The sequence below is a fragment of the Bubalus kerabau genome, chromosome 15 (assembly GCF_029407905.1).
Source record: "Bubalus kerabau isolate K-KA32 ecotype Philippines breed swamp buffalo chromosome 15, PCC_UOA_SB_1v2, whole genome shotgun sequence".
NCBI classification, from domain to species: Eukaryota; Metazoa; Chordata; class Mammalia; order Artiodactyla; family Bovidae; genus Bubalus; species Bubalus kerabau.
Window position 1 is genome coordinate 38433121 of NC_073638.1, and position 22695 is coordinate 38455815.

Below are 22695 nucleotides of genomic sequence, written 5' to 3' on the forward strand. Positions count from 1 at the left end.
CAGCACCTGTACATTCAGTATGGTATTGGGGGGTGGGGTGCACCAGCATTTCCTTCTTGAATTTACAGATATCTTTTTCAGTTCTTTTCACAGAGGAGGTAAACATCCAAGTGACTTCAGAGGTTATCTGACTCGGTCTGCCTGTGTGGATTTGATATTTATAACCTTGTCATTGCTGTGCTAATGTATTCTAACTACGAAATCAACCTGCACTGATGAAGATAACGCTGCGACTGTCTGCCATTAGAATACATTTGTCTTTAGCATTGAAAATAAAGGACTAAAAGGGGAATGCTGTTTAAAAAATTATACCAAGTGTGATGTTTTCCAAAGGATTCACAGTTACTGGGCCTGCCCATGTGAGGGAGCCATTTTTGAGAGATGAACACATGAACATCATTACATTTCTTGTTTTTTCTTTAGTTCTGGATACAGCGGGACAAGAGGAATTTGGAGCTATGAGAGAACAGTATATGAGAACTGGCGAGGGTTTCCTTCTGGTCTTTTCAGTCACAGACAGAGGCAGGTTTGTATTAGTATTTAACTGTAGATCTCTCCTGTTCATGGCTAGCTCACTGTTCATTAAATTTGCATTCTTGTTTGTACAGGAAAAGGAAAAGTAAGAAAGTACTAAATGGGGCAGGGGAGTCTGAATTCTGATATTTGACCAAATTAATGAATTTGTTTTTGTTTTTAGTTTTGAAGAAATCTATAAGTTTCAAAGACAGATTCTCAGAGTAAAGGATCGTGATGAGTTTCCAATGATTTTAATTGGTAATAAAGCAGATCTGGATCATCAGAGACAGGTGAGAGGGTTTTGCTCTTGGGAAACCAGTTATTTGTAATTATGTAAGTGAGCAGCTATATTTAATGAGAAAGTGCCGTGATCAAAAACACTGTGCTGAGTGTGGCACACTGGATTTGATAGGAGCTGTAACAGGTGACGGGTTAAAAGGAAGTAGATTTGGGGATATTAAATTTTTACATATTACACAGAACTTCAGTGGACTGTAAACCTGCAGGTATTTTATACCAGCTCCATTCACATGTTATAATTTCTAAGGTAAGACCTACAGCTCTAATTTACATACTCTTAAAATTACCCCTGTGCTGTGCTTAGTTGCTCAGTCGTGTCTGACTCTTTGTGACCCCATGAACTGTAGTCCACCAGGCTCCTCTGTCCATGGAATTCTCCAGGTGAGAATACTGGAGTGGGCTGCCATGCCCTCCTCTAGGGGATCTGCCCAACCTGGGGATCAAACTCAGGTCTCCTGCATTGCAGGAGTATTCTTTACCATCTGGGTCACCCGGGTAGCTTAATTCAGTGTTAATGCTGAATTACCTCATTTAGAGAATGACTTTAATTTAAATGACAGTATTTGAATTTTTCCTAAGTCCTGTTAATCACATGGGCAGCTCTAACTGCCCAATAACCTGCAGGAAAATAATATTTTTAGTATTTAGTTGCAAGCTTATTTATACTCATTTGTTCTTTACCCAATTATTTCACATTTGATTTTTAAAATTTTTGGTATATATTGGCCACTCCTCTTTTTTGTGGGAGAGGAGAACAAGATCAGATGTAAGTTAATGGAGACGCTACGTTATTTAGGTCTTTAGTCTTTACCCCCTCATCTGAAATACAGTTGTTTCAATACTTTCTTAACTTGTGTGCTGGTATTTAAGTTCCATTTTTTTATATGATCTTGGTGTTAATGTAGTCTTTTGTTGGCAGATTTTGTTTGAGAGTGCAGACATCAGGAAAGATGGGTTGACAAACAGCGTTGAGGACAGACTTCCATTTTGTAATTAACCATTATCTAAAACAGAATCTTTGATTCGTGTGCTGTTTGTAAAGTTTTGTTGAAGGTATACCAAATTTTAGACGTGAACTTGATAGGATGATACTGTTCTAATGCTAAGTTTAGACATGTTTACCTGGTATAGAATAAATCTTACTGATACTTCTCTTTCAGATCTGATTTATTATAAAGTTAAGGTGAAAAACATTCTATCTTCATTTCAAACCAGTATAAGCTGTTGAAAGTAATTTAGGATATGGCATTGATCACATCCTAAAACTTGGAGTAGACAGTCCATCTTTTTAAAAAAATTTATATTTTATCTTGAGGTGACCATCTTCTTCAGCATTTCTCAATCTAATTATATTTATTAGCTATTGATCAGTAGGACTTTTTTTTAACTGTTCTTCTCAGCCCTTTCGAGTACTAGAAACATTTGTAGATGTTGTTGGATCTGAGAACTAATGGCAAAGTAGCTCTGCCGGGAATGGGGGGTTCTTGCTGTATCTAATGCTGGATAGATATATTTCCTGCCCTGGTTTTTCTCAAGCTTTTTCATGGTGGTAACTCCAGTAAAGGAATTAGTTGGCAGGCCTGGGCTGAGCTGGGAGTCTTCTATATGTTTGGCAAGATTAGGGAGAACAGAGGAGGGGCGAGTGTGTCCACCAGAACTAAACAAGTCTTGCCATCATTAGCTTGGGGGCAGGGAATCAGTATGAATTATTTTTAAGCCATTTATATAGTGAAGATTGCTAGTATTTGGAGTGTGGTTTCCATCTGTCTGCAGATATTAACATATCATGGTACTTTGGCTTTGTTTTATACCATAGATTTATAAATTTTTCATCTTAAGTTTTTTTCTTTTTTTTATTAAAGTAATAGAGTCTCAGAGTAAAATAACAACACAGTGATAAGAGAAGCAATATTGGGAATAAGTTTAATATTTTCATCACCTCAAAGATAGGCAGTGAGCTTGAAGTAAGTTCTTTATTTCTGGGCTTTAAAACATATGCATAGACATTAGTTACTGTGTAAACACTGAAAGGTTCAAATGTATATATGTATCCAAGGGAGAAAAGCAAATGGCTGAAAACTGCTTAATTTTCTGCTCATTCCTATGGGTCTCCTCTCCGAAGGATAGGCACAGAGAGACATCTTATTACTCCCATGCTTTGTCTTCTCTTTTCTAGGTTCCTTCACAGGCACACTTGGGGTGTTAGCTAACTCTTGAAAGTCACCTTCAGTACTCTTATGTAAGAGCCTTTAGTGCTGACTGGAAATCCTCCTACGTTTCCCTAGTCCATTCATTTCCCACTTGTTTGGATTCTTAATACTTACTCTCTCATTCTTAAGTTTATAACACTTCCCCTTCCTCATTCTCAGCAGACTGATGATGAGTGGTATTTTCCTGAGGAACTTCTACATGGTCCCACCTGCACGTGCACTAACCTGAGTGCACGTGTGCCCCATCAGTTTTGCTTCTCCCCACTTGCGTGGATTAACTTCACTTCACTGACCAACCTCTCTGGTAGGCACTGGAGCCCATCCATTCTTTCTCCTGGGCATCACCCCAGCAGTTGTTCCATCCAGGTGTTCCAGTTCTCTCCTGCATGATCATTTCCATCAGCCTGAGACATGCTGCAGTGCTCTCATCTTTATAACAAAAAGTAACCATAGCAAAATGGCAACCCACTCCAGTATTCTTGCCTAGAGAATCCTGTGGACAGAGGAGCCTGGTGGGCTGCTATCCATAGGGTCGCATGGAGTCAGATACAACTGAAGCGACTTAGCATGCATGCATGTATTGGAGAAGGAAATGGCAACCCACTCCAGTGTTCTTGCCTGGAGAATCCCAGGGATGGAGGAGCCCTCCGTGGACTGCCGTCTATGGGGTCGCACAGAGTTGGACACGACTGAAGCGACTTAGCAGCAGCAGCAGCAGCAACCATAGCAAATGCTAACATCACGTCCCTCTTTGAGAACGTTTTTCCTCCTCCTCCGAGTAAGCAAAACTCCTTAGAAGTGTTATCTCTACACTCATTCTCTACTTCTTTTCCTTTTTGGCACTGACTGCAGGCATGTAGCACCTGGTCAAGGTCATTGCTTAACGCAGATGTCAGTAACATTTGACATAGATACTCACATTCTCCTTTTTGAGACACTTTACTGAGCTCTGGAGCAGTATTCCCTGCACCTCCTCCCTCCTCCCTTTGTTGATTCCTCCTTGTCTCTGTCAGGTATCTTAGGGCTGAGGCAGACTCTCTCCTAGGCCCTGGGTGTACAAACATACCGTTTGCCTCCTAGCCTCGAGGGCCTTACTCATAGTAGCTGAAATGCTATACTAAAGGTTTCTTATCTTTGAAAACCCTCTTTAGAATTAAAGGTGATATTATGTATATCTTGCCATCCTTACTTGCTGTACCAGCTGAACCCGGACAGGCCACAGGCACCCTATAAAAACTTCCCCTTGTTTGGAAATGCTGACTTTTTGGCCATCTCTTTAGATTCATAGTCACTAACCAGTCTGATTGCTGTCAGTTGCTGGTCAGCTTGTTAATTCCTGCCTTTGTCTTAGGCATGATCCTTTGGACTTGCTCTAGTTTCTGTGCTGTTTTCCTTACAGAGCAAATGCCATTTCCCTATGTTCTTTATATGTGGGTCAGCCCTGGATATCCCTACTACTGCTCCTGAGATTCTGAACCCATCAGGGAGGGGAGATCAGCCGGAAGAGGCTTTGCTGCTTCCTTTTGGCTTCTGTATGTCTCTGGACTTGATTCTTGCATCCCCTATTCATCCAGCTTTTATAGAACACTTTCTAGGCACTGATGACAGAAAAAAAACAAAGTCACTGACATAAAAAGAGATCTGTAGAATTTGAATGGCAGTATTAACACATACCTGAGCCCTTAGAGAGACTGATCATTTTGTTTATCCTGTCAAAGGTGTAATAAGAAAATATAGGTAAATGATTTGCTTGCCCTTGCTGAAATATAAACATTATTAAATATGACAGCATATTAATTCTGAAATTTAATACAGCAGCTGTGTGTGGGCCTGGACTGTGAACTTCCTGATAGCTCTGATTTCAAGCTCCTTGTCCTTGACTCAGCCTGGTCTAGAAATCAGGAGTTTTTGTCTGTCTCTCTTTCTTTTTTTTTTTTTTTTTTCCTTTTGATTTTTCCCCTTTTGCCTCTCCTGGCTTAGTTTCTCCGTTCCTCCTTGTTAAGTACTTGTCATCAATAATTTGAGAAAGGAGCCCATTTCACCTGTAACAATGTATTACCTCAGTGTGCTTATCCCCGCTCCTCCTGTCTGTCGGTACCTTGACCACAGAGTGCCCCTGCATCCTCCCAGGGAAAACAGGCTCCTCCCCACAACAGTAGAGTAAGGGTCTCTTCTGGCTATACCTGTTGGTGCCTTGTCTGCATCTAAAAGGTTTGTAAGCACCATGAGGGCTTCTCAGTTTTGACCACTTTGTTTTGTTCATATTTTATCCTTAGCACATAGAACAAAGTTGCTGAAGGAATGAATCAAGGCATCAGTGAATCAAGATGTGGTATTAAAATGACTACATAATAGATATTTTTGAAAAACAAATTTTGCTTCTGTAAACTTAGGTTGTATTGTAAACTCAGTACAACCCTAAGTGAGTATTGCAGATGTTGTAGTCTATTCCTATTAAACCCCATTTGTTTAATAAAATTGCTCTCATCATTCCCATTTTGCTCTTCTCAATTTAAAAATACATGGTGTTAGATAAACTTGTATTGTTGTGGATTTCCACTAACATTCATCTGTGCCTTTGAACTGAGTCTCACTGGAGGTTTCCAAGTGTAAACCTGAATTTCTTGCATCGGGTTCACCTTGGCTGTTTAAAATGAAATATTTCTGGGTAGCACTCAGATCTACCAAAACCAGGCTTAGGATTTGGTATCTTTATAAAATTCCCTGGTTGGGGAACCTCCAGGAAATCCTTGTTTATGTGGCTTTCAGTTTTTTGTTGATTTTTGGCTTCACAGCGTTTTGGCTTTGTTCCATATGGTGTTCTTTTTGTCATCTTTTTGCTTTTGTGGTGGTGGTGCTGTTTTTACTTCTTAACTAAAAGTATGCTCAGTAAGCTCAGAAGCAGCACTATATGTGGTTAGAGATGTCTTGACCAGAAACGTGTGTGTGAACTTTGCTGATCTCAGTTCCTGGAAGATTGATGTGAGACCGTGCTAACAAACATGAACTAGCTAACAAACAAACAAATGAAGCACATAAACAGTCTTAGCAGTGGGATTTTTTTTTTAATCATCTACACTTATTAATTCATTAATTTTTCTTAATTGTATAAAGTTGGGTCATTTTCCTGTTTCCCTCCGGCTGAATATATCGTTTTGGCGGCAGAGGGCAAGGTAGCTTTCTGAGGAGTAATTGAGCAGAAAGAGCAATATTCTTAAGGATGTGTATTTCCCTCCCACAATCAAATTACCTGTATTAGTAAAGTAAGTAATTTATTGAGATTGACATGTCTCAAATATTTATTTTTACCTTACTTCAAAGTAAAAGAAGAGAGGCATAAGTATTTGGTCATGGTCTATTTCCTTAACATATATTTATTGAATAACTGCTCTGTGCTCTTCTAGGCTCTGGGTGTACAAAGGCAAGTAGACCTTACAACTTAGCTAAAAATGGCATAATGCTGGGAGAATGAAGAGACAAAACCAAAAATTGTAGTATGTTGACTTTTTTTTGCTAGTCATTAAAGAATGTGATGGTCATTCTGGGATACTGTAAAAACAACAGGAAGTTTTTGATTGCTCAAGTCTTGAATTATTAGTATGAAATGAATTAGTATAGATAGAGTTGGGAGAGAAAGGAGGACATCCCAGGAAGAAGGAACAGAATTTTTGACATGAGGCTCTTTTTGTAGGAAGGAATTTCATGTCAACTTTTCTTAAAAAGGAATTTTCCTTTCTAAATTGGTGGCTCTTTAAAGCTTTCTTTTCATACTTGGCTTCCTTACTCATTGTTAATTGCTTGTTTAATTTGATTGATTTATATTTCAAACTATAGGCCTTATGGTACATGTACTGTTGTGAAGGAGAGGCAGAGTAAATTTTAAAACTGTTAAACTTTCATATACCAGTGCTGTGTAGAACCTGCCTGCCACTCTTTTGAAACACAACAGGGTATAATCGGTTATAAAGTAATTGTTAGATATATACATGGTAATGTAATAGCCTAATGATATTTCACTGAAGGTGCTAAATTTTGTGAATGTAATATTAAATTAGGAAAACAAGCTACATGAAAGGAATGGATGGAACAATACTTTGAGCTGAAATAGGGCCAGGAATAATTCATATTCTAATCAGCCAGAGTGGCAAACTCACCTAGAAGTTAATATCTAAAAATTTATTTCAAAGGCAAAGGTGAAGTAAAGACTTCTCCCAGATATACAAAAATGGAAAGAATTTATTACCAGCAGACTTACGTTAAAAGAAATGGAAAAAGAGGAAAACTGTACCAAATGGAAATCTAGATCTATACAAAGAAATGAAGAACACCTTTACCCATTTATGTGGGTAAATATAAATTACTTTTATTATTGTTACTTAAATCTCCTTTAAACATAATGGGATGTTAAAAACAAAAATAGTGTTGGTGGTAATAATAAAACTTACCATGAGGAAGAAACATACTGTTAAAAGAGTCTTAAACTATACATGGATTGACATTCCATTTGAATTAGACAGAAGTGAAACATGTATATTATAAACTGAAGCAGTTATAAAAATAACATAATACATGCTGCTGCTAAGTCGCTTCAGTCATGTCCAACTCTGTGCAACCCCATGGACTGCAGCCTATCAGGCTCCTCCATCCATGGGATTTTCCAGGCAACAGTACTGGAGTGGGATGCCATTGCCTTCTCCCAACATAATACATACCTAGTTCATTAGCCAACCAAGATGATAAAATGGAATTGTGAAAACAATACAGCTTATTTAATGCTGGAAGACTAAATGCTTTGTCCTTAAGATCAGAAACAAAAGTATCCCCTTTCCCTGTTGTCTTTGAGGTTCCAGGCAATACGGAAGGGTCAGAAAAAGAGTGAAAATGCATCCACGTTAGAAAGAAAGCAACAAAAAACTGTCTTTATTAACAAATGGCATGATTACTTATGTAAAAAGAGTCTGTGGCATTTACAAAAATAAAAACAAAAAACACCTAGATAAGTGGATTTAGCATAATTCCAGGATCTAAGATAAAGGTACAAAAATTATGATTCTATTTTTGCAGAGAAAAATCTATGTCCTTGAAAAAAGATGAGAAGAATGTGGTTGTGTATGGATGAGAGGTTCCTAAATTTTCTATTTTTTCCTTTTTGCTCATCTGTAATTTTCTCACCTGTATTTATTATTTTTTCGTGTGTGTGGTAATGGCAGCAGTGAAAGTCTTTTTTTAAAAAAAAATATATTTTCAGCCCCACCATATAACTGTAAAATATCAATAATAATAATCATATTTCAGCCCTCTACATTTAAAACACATATAGGACATTTACGTACATTAAATTAGCATTTTCTTATTCTGACCTGGCATTTATATGTCATCAGCAAAGCCACCCTTCCATGCTTACCTTCCTTCATTGCCTCGTGTAAGGAAGTCGTCATGAGTGTGTGTGGTCCTTTTCATTGTTATTTTCCCCCACGTATTTATTGGGAGTCTTCCATGTACCAGGTCCTGGGGAATGCAGATGGGAAGAGGATCATGGCTTCTTGATGCTCGCCCTGCTCTCCAGGTTCCCCTTTTGCTATGTTCTCTCTTGACTTGCTGTATTCTAGCCATTCTAGGCTTTTTCAATTCCTGGAACTTGGAGCACCTTCACACCTGCTATTTCCTTTGTCAAGGATACTTTATATTAACTTTAATTTTATACTGGGGTGTAGCCAATTAACCATGTTGTGATAGTTTGAGGTGGACAGTGAGGGGACTCAGCCATACATGTACATGTATCCATTCTCCCCAAACTCCCCTCCCATCTGGCTGCCACATAACCTTGAGCAGAGTTCCATGTGCTGTATAGTAGGATTTGGTTGGTTATCCATTCTAAATATAGCAGCGTGTGTATGTCCATCCCCAATTACTTAACAATCCCTTTCCCTCATCCTCTCCCCAGGCCTTGCAATTATAATGAGTTCGTTCTCTAAGTCTGTGAGTGTTTCTGTTCTGTAAATAAATTCATTTGTATCATTTCTTTTTGGATTCTGCATATAAGAGGGATACTTCTTTACTTTGACCCAACTCCATAGCCTTTGTTTAGTTTCTAACCTGAAGATCACTTCTTCAGGGAGGCTCTTCCTGACCTGCCCAGAAGGGTTATAGACTCTCATATCACTTTGTATACTTCCCAGTACTTATCACTGTTGTGTTGAATACTTTTGAGTAATCACTAGGCTAACATCTTGCCTCTGTCGTGTTCTGAGTTTTTCTGCAGAGCTGGGCTTCAGCAGTATGTGTTAAGCTGTTAAGTCTCTTGGTTCATCTTACGACAGACAAACTTGGTCTCTGGCTGGATTAACAGTGCAGTTGGTGGCCAAACAGTAGATAGAGCAGATTTAATTGTTAATACTGTACCTCAAACACAACTCTTGGAATTTCAGGTAACACAGGAGGAAGGACAGCAGTTAGCACGGCAACTTAAGGTAACATACATGGAGGCGTCAGCAAAGATTAGGATGAATGTAGATCAAGCTTTCCACGAACTTGTCCGGGTTATAAGGTAAGCAGAACACATTCCAGAAGTTTGTTTTAATTTATTGAATTTGATGGATAGTCATGCTGTGCTTTTTAAAATAATTAACTGGGGGAAAAAAATCACCATTACATGTTTTTAGTAAGAAGGAGGAAATTGTAGGAGTGATTCTTGGAATCATTTTTGACATAGTATGTTAAAAACTTTAATTATGTGCGTATTCTAGTTGTTTCCAAAAAGCCTAATTTTATTGTGTTGAAGTAGAGTACACATAGATTTTGAAAAGAATCAGTGCAGCTTCCGAAGGCAGAGGTGGTGTGGAGGTAGTGAGGACAGCAGCTCACCCTTGAATGGTGACCTTTGTCAGATCCTGGGCTAATAAGTGCTTTGTGTGTGTTACTGCAGTTCACCTCCGCCACCCAGCAGTGCCCGCACTCTGAGATGAGAAAACAGGCACAGAGAGGTTAAATGATTGGAGCATATTAGAATGGCAGAGCTGGGGCTTAAATCTAGGTCTCTGATTCCAGAGCCTGTGTGTGCTCTTAGCTTTACTTTTCACCCATTCCCCCCCGGCTACAAGGAAACCAGGCCTTAAGGATTTAACAGTCCCACAGGACACAAAGTATGATATCCACACTTCATAGAGGCTTTCTGTTAGCTGGCCTATGGGGCCCCTATGATTCAGAAAGTGTTAATGGGTTCCAGGAAGCTTGAGGTGGTGAGTGAGATAGGCTGGAGTTTGTGTGTGTGAGAAAAGAGTGCGTTGCTTTAATGGGCAGGGTTTGGTTAGTTTGCTGGTTTGGCCCCTACTTCACCCTCTTTTCTTAGATCTTCTGGTTTCTCTGCTAGTTAGTTTGACAAGTATATGGACCTAGTTCCTGTTAGTTGTACATCTAAGGTGAATTGACATATGAGCTATGGGCTTCTGTTGTACTTTTTTTTTAAGCCCCTTTTTAAGACATTGTCTTTGTGGGGTGGAAAAGAAGTGAAGATTGTCTTTTTGTTTTTTTTAGTAATTTGTTAAAACCCAAATTCTGTTGTTTTTTTAAGGAATGTAGAGTTTCAGTTTCTCAAGTTGGAAAAAATTTGAGAAGTGAATAGTGATGTATGACATTGTGAATATATGTAAAGCCACTGCTCTGTACACTTAAGAATGGTTAAGATGATAAATTTGATGTGTATTTTACCATATGAACCAGTGCTTTAAAAATTTTTTTTATTGCTTTTTTTGAGATATTTTGTCCTTGGTTTTGGTTCTCAGAATTGATCCATATTTATTGGTCAGTCAGGAGTGAGGAGGGGGTATAGGAGACTTTTTTTGTGCCAGAGACTGTTAGATGTTTGAACATAAACAAAAATCTTCAATCCTTATAGCAAACTGTGATAGGTAGGGTTTTATTATCCCTCCTAAAATAACGCAGCTCAGAGAGGAAACTAACTTCTCTAATACAGACTTGTAGCTACAAAGTGGCTGAACTGAGATAGGAATGGCACACCTCATAAGGGCAGATACTCTAGTGATAGGTGTTCCCTCCTAAGGATACCTTGGAGTCATGGAATTTCAAACTGGGAAGGGAACTTAGATGTTGTTGAGTTCAGCGTCTCACCTAATTGAAGACTTGCCCATAAATGAAGCTCAGACAGGTTTGCTTATGCATTTGTGTATCCCTGCCCCCAATGATTGGCTTTGATTCCCTTGTTGAAACTTAACACCGACATGCATATGCACGAAAACCAGATTGGTCCAACAGTAACCTGCATTTGTAGCAATATATTACCAAAAAGACAATTATCTGTAGATTTTTCTGTCTTACAGGAAATTTCAAGAGCAGGAATGTCCTCCTTCACCAGAACCAACACGGAAAGAAAAAGACAAGAAAGGCTGCCATTGTGTCATTTTCTAAGAATCCCTTGAATTTTAGCTACCAACTGCCAGGAAAGCCCTCATCTTCTCCTCCTCTCCTTACAGTTTACATCACGTTGGTACCTTTCTAGCCTTAGATAAATGATCACCGTGGTAGCCTTAGACCAAGAAGCTGGCTAATCCTTTCCATGAAGCTAATCCAATGGTCATTTCAAGACAGATTTAATGGAAACACTAAGGCTGCTTCAAAGATTATCTGATTCCTTTAAAATGTATATCTATATACACAGACACATTCTTTTTTTTTAAAGCTTACTTTTAATAGGGATGAATCAGTTTTGGAATCTAAGCTGTTTGCCAAGCTGAAGTCATCGGTTGTGAAATAACTTTTAACTTCTGGAATCTTATTGCCTACTGTTACTCTAAATAGAAACAGAGAGAGTTTTTTAAAATGTGAATTTTTGCCTATCTCTAAAAATTTTGATGTCAACTTTAGTTAACCTTAAATACACTGAATTGAATCCACAAACGTGAGACATCTCAGACCTTTCCTGATGCTATAGCCTTTGTTTTCCAGTGGCCAAAATACCAAAATGCCTATTGTATTTATAGGTTAAAAACTGCGTGTAAAGCCTTTGCTATTACTCCTACTCTTTAAGATAATAATATTCTGTGTGGCCAAATATTTGGACTCATTCTGGACTTAGGCATTTCACTGTTCTTGGCATTTTAATTTAACTCTTTTTCACAGCCATGTTGAGAGTAAAAATAAATAATTTCTGTCTGTCTTCCTTTTCACGTATTTCTGGATAAGGGATTCAAAAACCTAAAACTGTTTTTGTTTGTAATATAAAATATGGAATTGATCTTTCCAGGGTCAGAGATGATTAATGTTTTGCTATATACTTTTATACATTATTTTCTTATCAAACTAGTTAACAAGTATTTTTATATGTTTGTAAGCAAATATGCTTTCACAGCATACCTTGTGTATATGTAAAGATAAGTATTTAATTGTCACTGTTCACTTTTAACTGACGAAGAGAAAAAAAAAAAAAAAAGTGAAAACTACAAAAACTGTGGTAGAATCCTACGTGCTGTTCTGGTCCTGGTTGTACCCCCCTCTGGCCAGTCACATAGCTACTTAAGAAGCCTTCCCAATAGAGTACAACAGGATGCGAATCTGAAATCACTTCCAATATCCCCTACTAGATGTTGACTGTTCTATCAAGTAGTAAGTGGTAAAACTTTTAACTGACAAGTAGTGTAACTGTGGATGACTTCTGCCTTTGTTTTTTAATTCTGTGGATTGTGTTTAAACAATTCAAAAGCTTGTTCCTGATTGTGAGATACTAAGTGGTATTGCACAGTTGTCACTTTGTTGAATGTGTACAACAGTTTCATGAAGTTTATAGAGCGTACCCTTGTATAGCTTCAGGTGCTAGAATTAAAATTGATCTGTTATCACAAGATGATGCTTGAATGACTTGTTATTTTGGTGGTTTGTTGGAGGAAACTTATTTGTAGTTCTGTGCCGTTTCCCTCAGATTTGAATCGAAGATCAGTACTGGTTATTTAGCAGGTGAACTTGGAATCTTGTGTTTTAGTGTTCTGGTGGTTTCCTGAATATTTTCTTAAGTCATTGTTTCTTAAATTTTTTCTGTGAAGTGCTCCTGATAGATGCTCAACTGTAGAGAAGAGAGGAGGGTGAATATATCACATACACCCTCTCTGAAGAAGCAGAGCACACAAATTTGTTTGAATGCCTATTAAAATTACTACAGCATTTATTCTGTGGGTTTTGATGCTATAGTACTATCTCATATCCTTGTTAATACTTTCAAGTTGGGAAATTTTTTTTTATTTATCATTTGTAACTTCAGATAGTAAGAGACTATCTATATAACATTCATGTTTAGTGGGAAGTCTTTTATTTTATTCTGAGTAAATGCTTGGTAGCAAAGCAGCCTGGACGTTAAATTTGATTATCTCAATTTACTTTTTTTTTCCCTCTCTGTGCTTCACTTGGATGCCTTTTATATATTCAAGTTCCCTAACCTTTTCTTCTGCAGTTGTTCAATCTGCTGTCAGTCCCATCCAATGAATTTTTCATTTCAAACCTTACAGTTTTCCTCCTTCTGTAGACCTGTTTTTTGTTTGTTTGTTTAAATATATCTTCTGTTTCTTTCCTCATTATGTTTATGTATTTTTCTTATCCAGCCCCTCTCAGCTGAGTTCCTAGAGAATTGAGTCTAATGCCTTGCCTGTTGTATGTAGTGAATTAACTTCTCTTCTGTGCATCTGGAATGGTTCTAGCTGTGTACCATTCTTGAGATAATTGAGAAAATAATCCCTCAAATAACTTTTTTGTAGTGCTTAATTCTCTTGCAGAATGCTGATTGAGAAAGGCTGCTTTGAATAGTTGAACATAGTTATAATAGCTGTGTGATATCCTTGTCCACTGATCATCTTTTTAATTTTTGAATCTCTTTATGTTCACTGGTTTTTTCCTCTAGTTATGGTCTCATTTTCCTGCTTCTTCGCATGTCTATTAAGTTTTTATTAGATGCTGGACATTATGGATTTTATGTTGTTGGGTGCCTAGATTTTGTTGCTTTCATTAAAGATTGTTGGGCTTTGTCCTGGTTGCTGATCTATGTGTAGTTCAGTTTGATCCTTTCAAGTCTTGTTTTTAAGCTTCATGCAGTCTCAAGTAGCTTTTTTTCCAGGATAGTTTAGCTCCACGACTAAGGTGTGGCCCTTGTGGAGTCTCTACTGAGTGCTCTGTATAATCAGTGAAGACTCTCCAATTTAGCTTGTGGGAAGTCAGACAATTCCTAGCCACACATGAGCTCTTGTCCCAGCTCCTGGGTCATTCTTTCCCTAGCCTCCTGGAGTTTCACCTTATACATGCAAATATTAATATTTAACAAAGACTCGTTGACCCTCTGCATATTTTTGGAGCTCTTTTTTTTCTCTCTCCCCTCCAGAAGTTTGTCCTGCAGCTTTCAGCTGCTTCAAACTTCCTGATCTCCAGTGTCTGTCTTTTCAGCTCAGGGAAACATTTGTGCCCTGCTTGGAATCCCCTGCCCCCTCTGCAGTCTGGAATGTGCCTCTAGGCAGAAAGCCAGGACAATCTTAAGACTTAGTTTATTTGTTTCCCTTCCATCAGGGATTGTAGTCCTGTGCTGCCTGGTGTATGTTTGAAAACAGTTGTTTCACATGTTTACTCAGGTTTTCTGATTGTCTAAGGTAGGAGGGTAAGATTTGGTTCATGCTATTCCATGACTGAAAGATGAGGTCTTTCCCATTTTATTTCCATCATATAATCAGAGGTGCCTTGTAGCCATAAATCTATGACTTGAAATCTTCTCACAAAGAGTGACCAGCCTCATGGTGTGAATAGTGCTTGTCTGTGTGGTCGTTCTTTTCCCTCTCTAGCCAGGAGGCTGGCAGACTTTATCTGTGACGCATGTTCGTAAATATCACTGTGGGGTTTGCAAGCCATGTGGTGTTTGTCCCAGACACTCAACCCTGCCACTGCAGCACCAAAGCAGCCATAAGCAATCTATAAATGAAGGAATGTGGCTGTGTTCCAATGAAACCTCATTTGTGGACACTGAAATTTGTACTTCATATCATTTTCATTTGTCATGAAATATTAATTTTTTATTTTTTTCAAAAAATTCATTTAAAATTGTAAAAATCATTCTGTACAAATGGCAGACTGGATATGATCTGTGGCCCATGGTTTGCCAGTCCTGCTCTCTTAACACATTTAACATTTGAGATTATATTCCCAACTTTAGAAGTATGATTAAGTATGTAGAAATTCTTTCAAACAGGATTTCCTGAATTAACAGTCATGAGTTTCTGCCCTAGGAATTTTCTCCCTATATTGTTTGCTTGGGGCTTTACAACAATCTATAGTTGGACATTATGGTCTATTGACACACCTCCTGCATTGAGAATTCCCTGTATTTAGAGCTTCAGAGTTTTGTAACATAGATTGGTCTTTTACTTTATCCTTTGACTATTAAAATTCAGTGTAACAAAGTTGTATATACTTGAGTTCTAATTTGTTCCTCTTCTAGCTTTTCATCACCACTTGTTTATTTATTTATTTTTCCCATTCCTATACACAGTGATGCCATTGAACAAATAACTGACAGGTAAATAGGAGAGGATTATAAAGCGATAGGTTTTCGTATCACTTGAACACTTATGGGTACTTAACCAGTGACTGCTTATGAAGTTTCAAAGTACTTTTAGGGGAATAAAAAAAGGCATTTTAATTAAAAAAATTTTTATTATAGTTGATTTACAATGATGTGTTACTTTCAGCTATATAGTGAAGCCATTCAATTTTACATATATTCATTCTTTTTTAGATTCTTTTCTCACACCGGTTATCAGTATTGAGTAGAGTTCCCAGTGCTGTACAATAGACCCTTGTTGGTTATCTATCTTAAATATAGTAATGTGTGTATGTTCATCCCAGGCTCCTGATTTATCCCACCTGTGTTTCTCCTTTGATAACTATTAGTTTGTTTTTGAAATCTGTAAGTTTGCTTCTGTTTTGTAAATAAGTTCATTTGTATCATTAAAAAAAATTGGGTTCTGCATGAGTGATATGCTATTTGTCTTTTGTCTGATTTACTTCACTTAGTATGATATCTCTGGGCCCATCCATGTTGCTGAAGATGGCATTATTTCATTCTTTTTATGGCTGAGTAATATTCCATTGTACATATATACAATATATACATACCCCATCTTCTTTATCCATTCAGCTGTTGATGGACATACAGGTTGCTTCCATGTCTTGGCTTGTAAATGTTGCTGCAGTGAACATTGGGATACATGTATCTCTTTTGATTATGGTTTTCTCTAAACCTGTGCCTAGCAGTGGGATTGGGATTGCTGGATCATATGGTAGTTCTACTTTTAGTTTTTTTAAGGAACCTCCATACTGTTCTCTGAAGTGATTGTATCAGTTTACATTCCCAACAGTAGTATAAGTAGGTTCCCTTTTCTCTATACCCTCTCCAGCATTTATTGTTTGTAAACTTTTTGATGATGGCCATTCTGAATTGATGTGGGGTGATACTTCATTGGATTATAGTTTTGATTTGCATTTCTCTAATAATTGGTGATGTTGAGCATCTCTTCATGTGCTTTTGTCCCTCTGTATGTCTTCTTTGGAGAAATATCTATTTAGATCTGCCCATTTTTTGATTGCATTGTTTTTTGACATGAGCTTATGTATTTTGGAGATTAATCCCTTGTCAGTCACTTTGTAAATGTTTTCTCTCATTCTGTTGGTTGTCTTTTCATTTTGTATATGGTTTCTTTTGCTATGCAGACACTTTTAATTTCGTCCCATTTGTTTTTGTTTTTATTTTCATTTTGGAGGTGGATCAAAAAAGAAATTGCTGCCATTTGTCAAAAGGTGTTCTGCCTATGTTTTTCTCTAAGAGTTTTATAGTGTCTAGCCTTACATTTAGGTTTTGATCCATTTTGAGTTTATTTTTGTATATGGTATTAGAGAATGTTCTAATTTGATTCTTTCATGTGTAGCTGTCCAGTTTTCTCAGCACCACTTGTTGAAGAGACTGTCTTTTTCTTCATTGTCTATTCTTGCCTTTGTCATAGATCAATTGACAGTAGATGCATGGATTTATTTCTGGGCGTTTTGTTCGGTTCCATTGATCTATATTTCTGTTTTTGTGCCAGTATCATACTGTTTTGATGACTGCAGCTTTTTAGTATAGTCAGAAGTCAGGGGGCCTGATTTCCTCCAGTTCCACTTTTCTTTCTCAAGATTGGGTTTTTTGTATCTCCATACACATTTAAAACTTTGGGGGTTTTTGTGTCTCCATAAATATTTGGGTTTTTTATGTCTTCAAACAAATTTAAATTTTTTTTCATTTTAGTTCTGTGGAGAATGCCATTGGTAATTTGATAGGGATTGCGTTGAATCTGTAGATTACCTTTGGTAGTATACTCATTTTGACAGTATTGATTTTTCCAATCCAGAAACATGGTATCTTTCCATCTGTTTGTGTCATCTTTGATTTCTTTCATCAACATCTTACAGTTTCCAGAGTACGAGGTCTTTCCTTTGTTTCTCTTTCTGATCTTCATAGTTAGTGTATACAAATGCAGCAGATTTCTGTGTATTAATTTTGTGTCCTGCAACTTGACTGAATTTGTGACATGCTCTCACTGTCTTCTGGTAGCCTCTTGAGGATTTTCTGCGTATGGTATCATGTCATCTGCAAATAGTGACTATTTTTACTTCTTTTCCAATTTGGATTCCTTTTATTTCTTTTTCTTCTTTGATTGCTGTGGGTAGGACTTCCAAAACTATGTTTAATAAAAATGTTGAGAGTTGAATCCTTGTCTTGTTCCTAATCTTAGAGGAAATGCTTTCAACTTTTGAACATTGAGTATGATGTTAGCTATGAGTTTGTTATATATGGTGTTTGTAATATTGAGGTATGTGCCCACTTTCTTAGAGAGTTTTTATCCTAAATAGATATTTTTTCAAAAGCTTTCTCTGAATCTCTTGAGATGATCATATGGTTTTTATTCTTCAATTTGTTAATGTATCACACTGGTTTGAAGATATGAAAAATCCTTGCATCCCTGGGATAAATCTCACTTGATCATGGTGTATGATTGTTTTAATGTATTATTGGATTCAGTTTGCCAGTATTTTTTTTTTTAATTCGTTTATTTTTAATTGAAGAATAATGCTTTACAGTATTGTGTTGGTTTCTATCTGACAGTATTTCATGGAGTATTTTTGCATCTATGTTCATCAGTGATACTGGCCTATGATTTTCTTTCCTTTTTTTTTGTGGCATCCTTGTCTGGTTTTGTTATCAGGGTGATGGTGGCCTCATAGAATGAGTTTGGGACTATTCCTTCCTCTGCAAGTTTTGAAAGAGTTTCAGAAGGGTAGTTTTAATTCTTTTCTAAATGTTTGTTAGAATTCACCTGTGAAGCCATCTGATCCTGGATTTTTGTTTGTTGAAAAGTTTTTAAATCACATTTTCAATCTCAGTACTTGAGATAGGCCTGTTCATAGTTTCCTTTTCTTCCTGGTTCAATCTTGGAAGAATGTACCTTTCTAAGAATTTGGCCATTTCTTCTAGGTTGTCTATTATATTGGCATATAGTTGTAGTTGTCTCTTTTGATGCTTTGTGTTTCTGTGGTGTCAGTTGTAACTTTTTTCATTTCTAATTTTATTGATTTGAGTCCTCTCCCTTTTTTTCTTGATAAATCTGGCTAAAATTTATCAATTCAATTTATCTTCTCAAAGAACCACTTTTAGTTTCATTGATCTTTGCTATTTTTTTCTTTGTCTTTATTTCATTTATTTCTGTTCTGATCTTTATGATTTCTTTCCTTCTACTAAAGTTGGGTTTTGTTTTTTCCTCTTTCTCTAGTTGCTTTAGGTGTAAGGTTAGGTTGTTTGAGGTTTCTCTTTTTTCCTGAGGTAAGATTGTACTGCTCTAAATCTCCTTCTTAGAACTGCTTTTGCTGCATCCCATATGTTTTGTTGGATTGAAGTGTTTCATTATCATTTGTCTCAGGTATCCTTCTTTGTCTGTTGCAACATCCTTTATTTTAAAGTCTATTTTTCTGAAATGAGTATTGCCACTCCAGCTTTCTTTTGATATCCATGTGCATGGAATATTTTTTTCTATCTGCTCACTTGGTCTGTATGTGTTGCTAGACCTGAAGTTGGTCTCTTATAGACAGCATATATATGGATTTATTTTTGTGTATCTATTCAGCCAATATGTGTCTTTTGATTGGAGCATTTAATCCATTTACATATGATATGAAGGTTCTTATTACCATTTTGTTAACTGTTTTTGATTTGTTTTTGAAGATCTTTTTCTTCCCTTCCTCTTCTTCTTATGATTTGATGGCTATCTTTAGTGATGTGTTTAGATTGCTTTTTCTTTCCTTTGTGTGTATCTATTGTAGGGTTTTTTTTTTGGTGGTTCCCATGAGGTTTTGATGTAGCAGTTTATATATGAACAAGATTGTTACAAGTTGCTCATCTCTTAATTTCAAATGTATTTTCAGTGTCCTACCTTTGTACTATTTTTTCCTCATAATTGCTGGTTTTGAATCCATTATTTGTGTGTGAATGATTTTTTAACTTTTTGAGATACCCCATTCATAATTTTCTTGATTCTAGAAATGAAAATTTTTATTTTTCACATAGTGAAGTTTCTTTAGGATTTGCTGTAGTGCTGGTCTAGTGGTGCTAAATTCTTTAAGCTTTTGCTTATCTGTAAAACTTTTGATTCTCTGTTGAATCTGAACAAGGGCCTTGCTGGGTAGAGTATACTTGGTTGTAGTTTTTTCCCTTTCATCTCTTTAAATATATTGAGCCATCCTGTCTGACCTGTAGAGTTTCTGCTGAAAAATCAGCTGATAGCCCTATGGGGGTTCCCTTGTGTGTTATTTGTTGCTTTTCCCTTGTTGCTTTTAATATTTTTTCTTTGTCTTTAATTTTTGTGTTTGATTAATGTGTGTCTTGGCATGTTCCTCCTCGAGTTTTATCTTGTATAGGACTCTTTGAACTTCTTGGACTTGAGTATTTCCTTTCTCATGTTAGGAAGTTTTTTACTATAATCTATTCAAGTATTTCTCAGGCCCTTTCTCTCTCTCTCTTCCTTCTGGGACCCCTATAACGTGAATGTTGGTGCATTTAATTTTGTCCCTGAGGTCTCTGGGACTGTCCTAGTTTCTTTTCATTCTTTTTTCTTTTTCGTGTTCTGTGGCAGTAATTTCTGCCACTCTTATCTTCCAGCTCACTTACTCATTTTTCTACCTCAGTTATTCTGCCATTGATTCCTTCAAGTGTATTTTTCATTCCAGTTATTGTGGTGTTCATCTCTGTTTTTGAAATCTTCCAGCTCTTTATTAAACATCCCTTGTAACTCTTTGTGTTCATTCTTTTTTGAGATCTTGGATTGTCTTTACTGCCTTTACTCTAAATTATTTTTCACTTAGTTTGCCTATCTCCACTTCATTTGTTCTTGTGGGGTTGTATCTTGTTTCTTCATCTGGAATATATTTCTCCGTTGTCTCATTTATCTTAGTTTCTGTGTTTGTGGTCTCCTTTCCACTGGCTGGAGGCTCATAGCTCCTCTTTCTTCTGGTGTCTGCCCGCTGGTGGGTGAGGTTGGTCCAGGGCCTTGTGCAGGCTTCCTGGTGAGAAGGACTGCTGCCTGCCCACTGGTGGGTGGAGCTGGGTCTTGTCCCTCTGGTGGATAGGGCCACATTAAGGGGTGTGCTTATAGGTGGCTGTGAGCTCAGTGTGGCTTGAGGCACCCTGCCTGCTGATGGGTGGGGCTGTGTTCCTATCCTACTGGTTGTCTGGCCTGAGACATGAACCTGAGTAGGGCCAGGTCTTGATGCTAAAATGGTGACCATCAGGAGAGCTCATGCCTCTCAGTATTCTCTGGGGCTTCTGCCACTGGAGCTTGCCTTCCTGCCCCACCATGAGTCCCAGTGGATCTCCAGCTCCTGTGGAGTTACTGCTTTGTGCTGGGTCCCAGTGTACATGAAACCTTATATGTGTCCTGCAAGAGTGAAGTCTCTGTTTCCTCCAGCCCTGCAGACCTCCTGCACGCAAGCCCCTCTGTGCTTCAAAGGTAAATGCTTAGGGAATTAATTCCTCCTCCTGATGCCAGACCCTTAGGACGGAGAGCCTCTCTCTTGTGGGAGAACCTCTGTGATACAATTTTTTTTCCTAATCTGTGGGCCACCCAACCTTGTGGGCATGGGATTTGATTATGTCATGAAAGTGTCCCTCCTGCCATCTCCTTGTGGCTTCTAAAGGCATTTTAATTTGAACATAGATTTTCTGTGCAAGACTTCATTGGGTGTTCTGGGGAATGGATAGATTTCCTTCCTACAAATTACTCAGTGTCTAGTGGGGGAAGATAAAGAGTGACAAAAACAAATGTCAAGACTGTAGAGTTAAGGCAGAGTGTGAGGAGTGTGCAGAAGTTGTCAAATCCAGCAGAAGTGATGGTTTTATATTCCTCCTAGAAAATCAGAGGGAGCCTAGCTTCTTAATTAGAAGTGATGTTTTTGCTGGAGCTTGATAGATTGTTAGGCTTTGGGGTGGCAAGAGAGGAGTAGAGTGAGATGTGGAAAGGCTGGGGAAAAGCCTGGGCAGAAGCACAGAGTTGGCAGCACACAGGGTGTGTTCTGGGATTGGAACCTTAATCTAAAAGGATTTTAATGAAATTGGGAAAGAATGATGGAGTAGATTGGGCTTGGGTTGTGGAGGGCTTTAAATATAGTGGCCCTTTTGTATATAATGGGAAACCACCAGGCATTCTGAACGGGGATTGCCTGCATCCAGTCTTGTATAGTAAGGATGATGAAGTGTGGATTTAAGGAGGGGTAGTCAGGTAAGAAGTTATTGGAGTCATGGAATCTATTCTTTTTCTGTTTGTTCTGCCACTGTCTCTGAGCCTCTCTGGTCTCGCACCCATGTTATTGCAATGGCCTGTGAAGTAGTCTTGATTTCCATCTTGCCCTGACACAGCCTTTCTGTCAGTGAAGCCAAAGGGATCTTTTTTAGACCATAAATTGAATGTTACACTGCTGCTTAAAATCTGTCATCCTCTCAGTGCACTTGAAGTAGCATTTGAATCCCTTCACATAGTGTACAAGGAAATCTTTTGCAGGATCTGTCATCTTCCTGCTTCTCAAGCTGACTTGCTTTCTCACACCCTAGAACATGCCGAGTGTTTTCCAAATCACTTGCTTCACTCAACTGCTGGAATTAGCTGTTTCACTCTTGCTCTTGGCTTAGATGCCACCTTAGAGAGCCCTCTTGGACCACCTCCTTCTAATATCACACTGCCCTGTATTTACTTCATGATACTTACCCACCATGTATAACTTGATATCATAAGCTCTGTGAGGGCAGAACTTTACCTATTGGGTTTACTGCTTTACCCGTGTTGCCTGGCATGTGCTGGAAACCATTTGATGAATGAACAAGGGGCACAGATAGCCTTCTAGTTAGAAGACAGAATATGTGGTGACTGTGGCAGGTACACACAGAGTTAGTCCAGGAGGCACTGAGGAATAGGGATTGATATGTGAAAGAAGAGGCTGGAACTAAAAGCTGCAGATTTGGAATTGATCTATCGTGAGCTAATGATTGGAGAGGTAGGAGTGAATTGAGGCAGAAAGTGTGTTTGAGAGAACATCCAGGGTAAACTTTTTTGGG

At 37.9% G+C, this 22695-nt stretch overlaps 1 protein-coding gene across 5 annotated transcripts in view; it reads left to right on the forward strand.

The window, feature by feature from the left end:
• Positions 1–16040, forward strand: part of RRAS2 (RAS related 2) — a 134825-nt gene extending 118785 nt beyond the window's left edge. For all 5 annotated transcript variants that reach the window (XM_055548558.1, XM_055548559.1, XM_055548557.1 and 2 more), the window contains 4 exons: positions 424–526; positions 698–806; positions 9455–9573; positions 11363–16040. In XM_055548558.1, the coding sequence (XP_055404533.1) occupies positions 459–526; positions 698–806; positions 9455–9573; positions 11363–11450 (384 nt within the window). In that variant the 5' untranslated portion in view covers positions 424–458 and the 3' untranslated portion in view covers positions 11451–16040. The remainder of the gene's footprint in view (positions 1–423; positions 527–697; positions 807–9454; positions 9574–11362) is intronic.
• The last annotated feature ends 6655 nt before the right edge of the window (positions 16041–22695 follow it).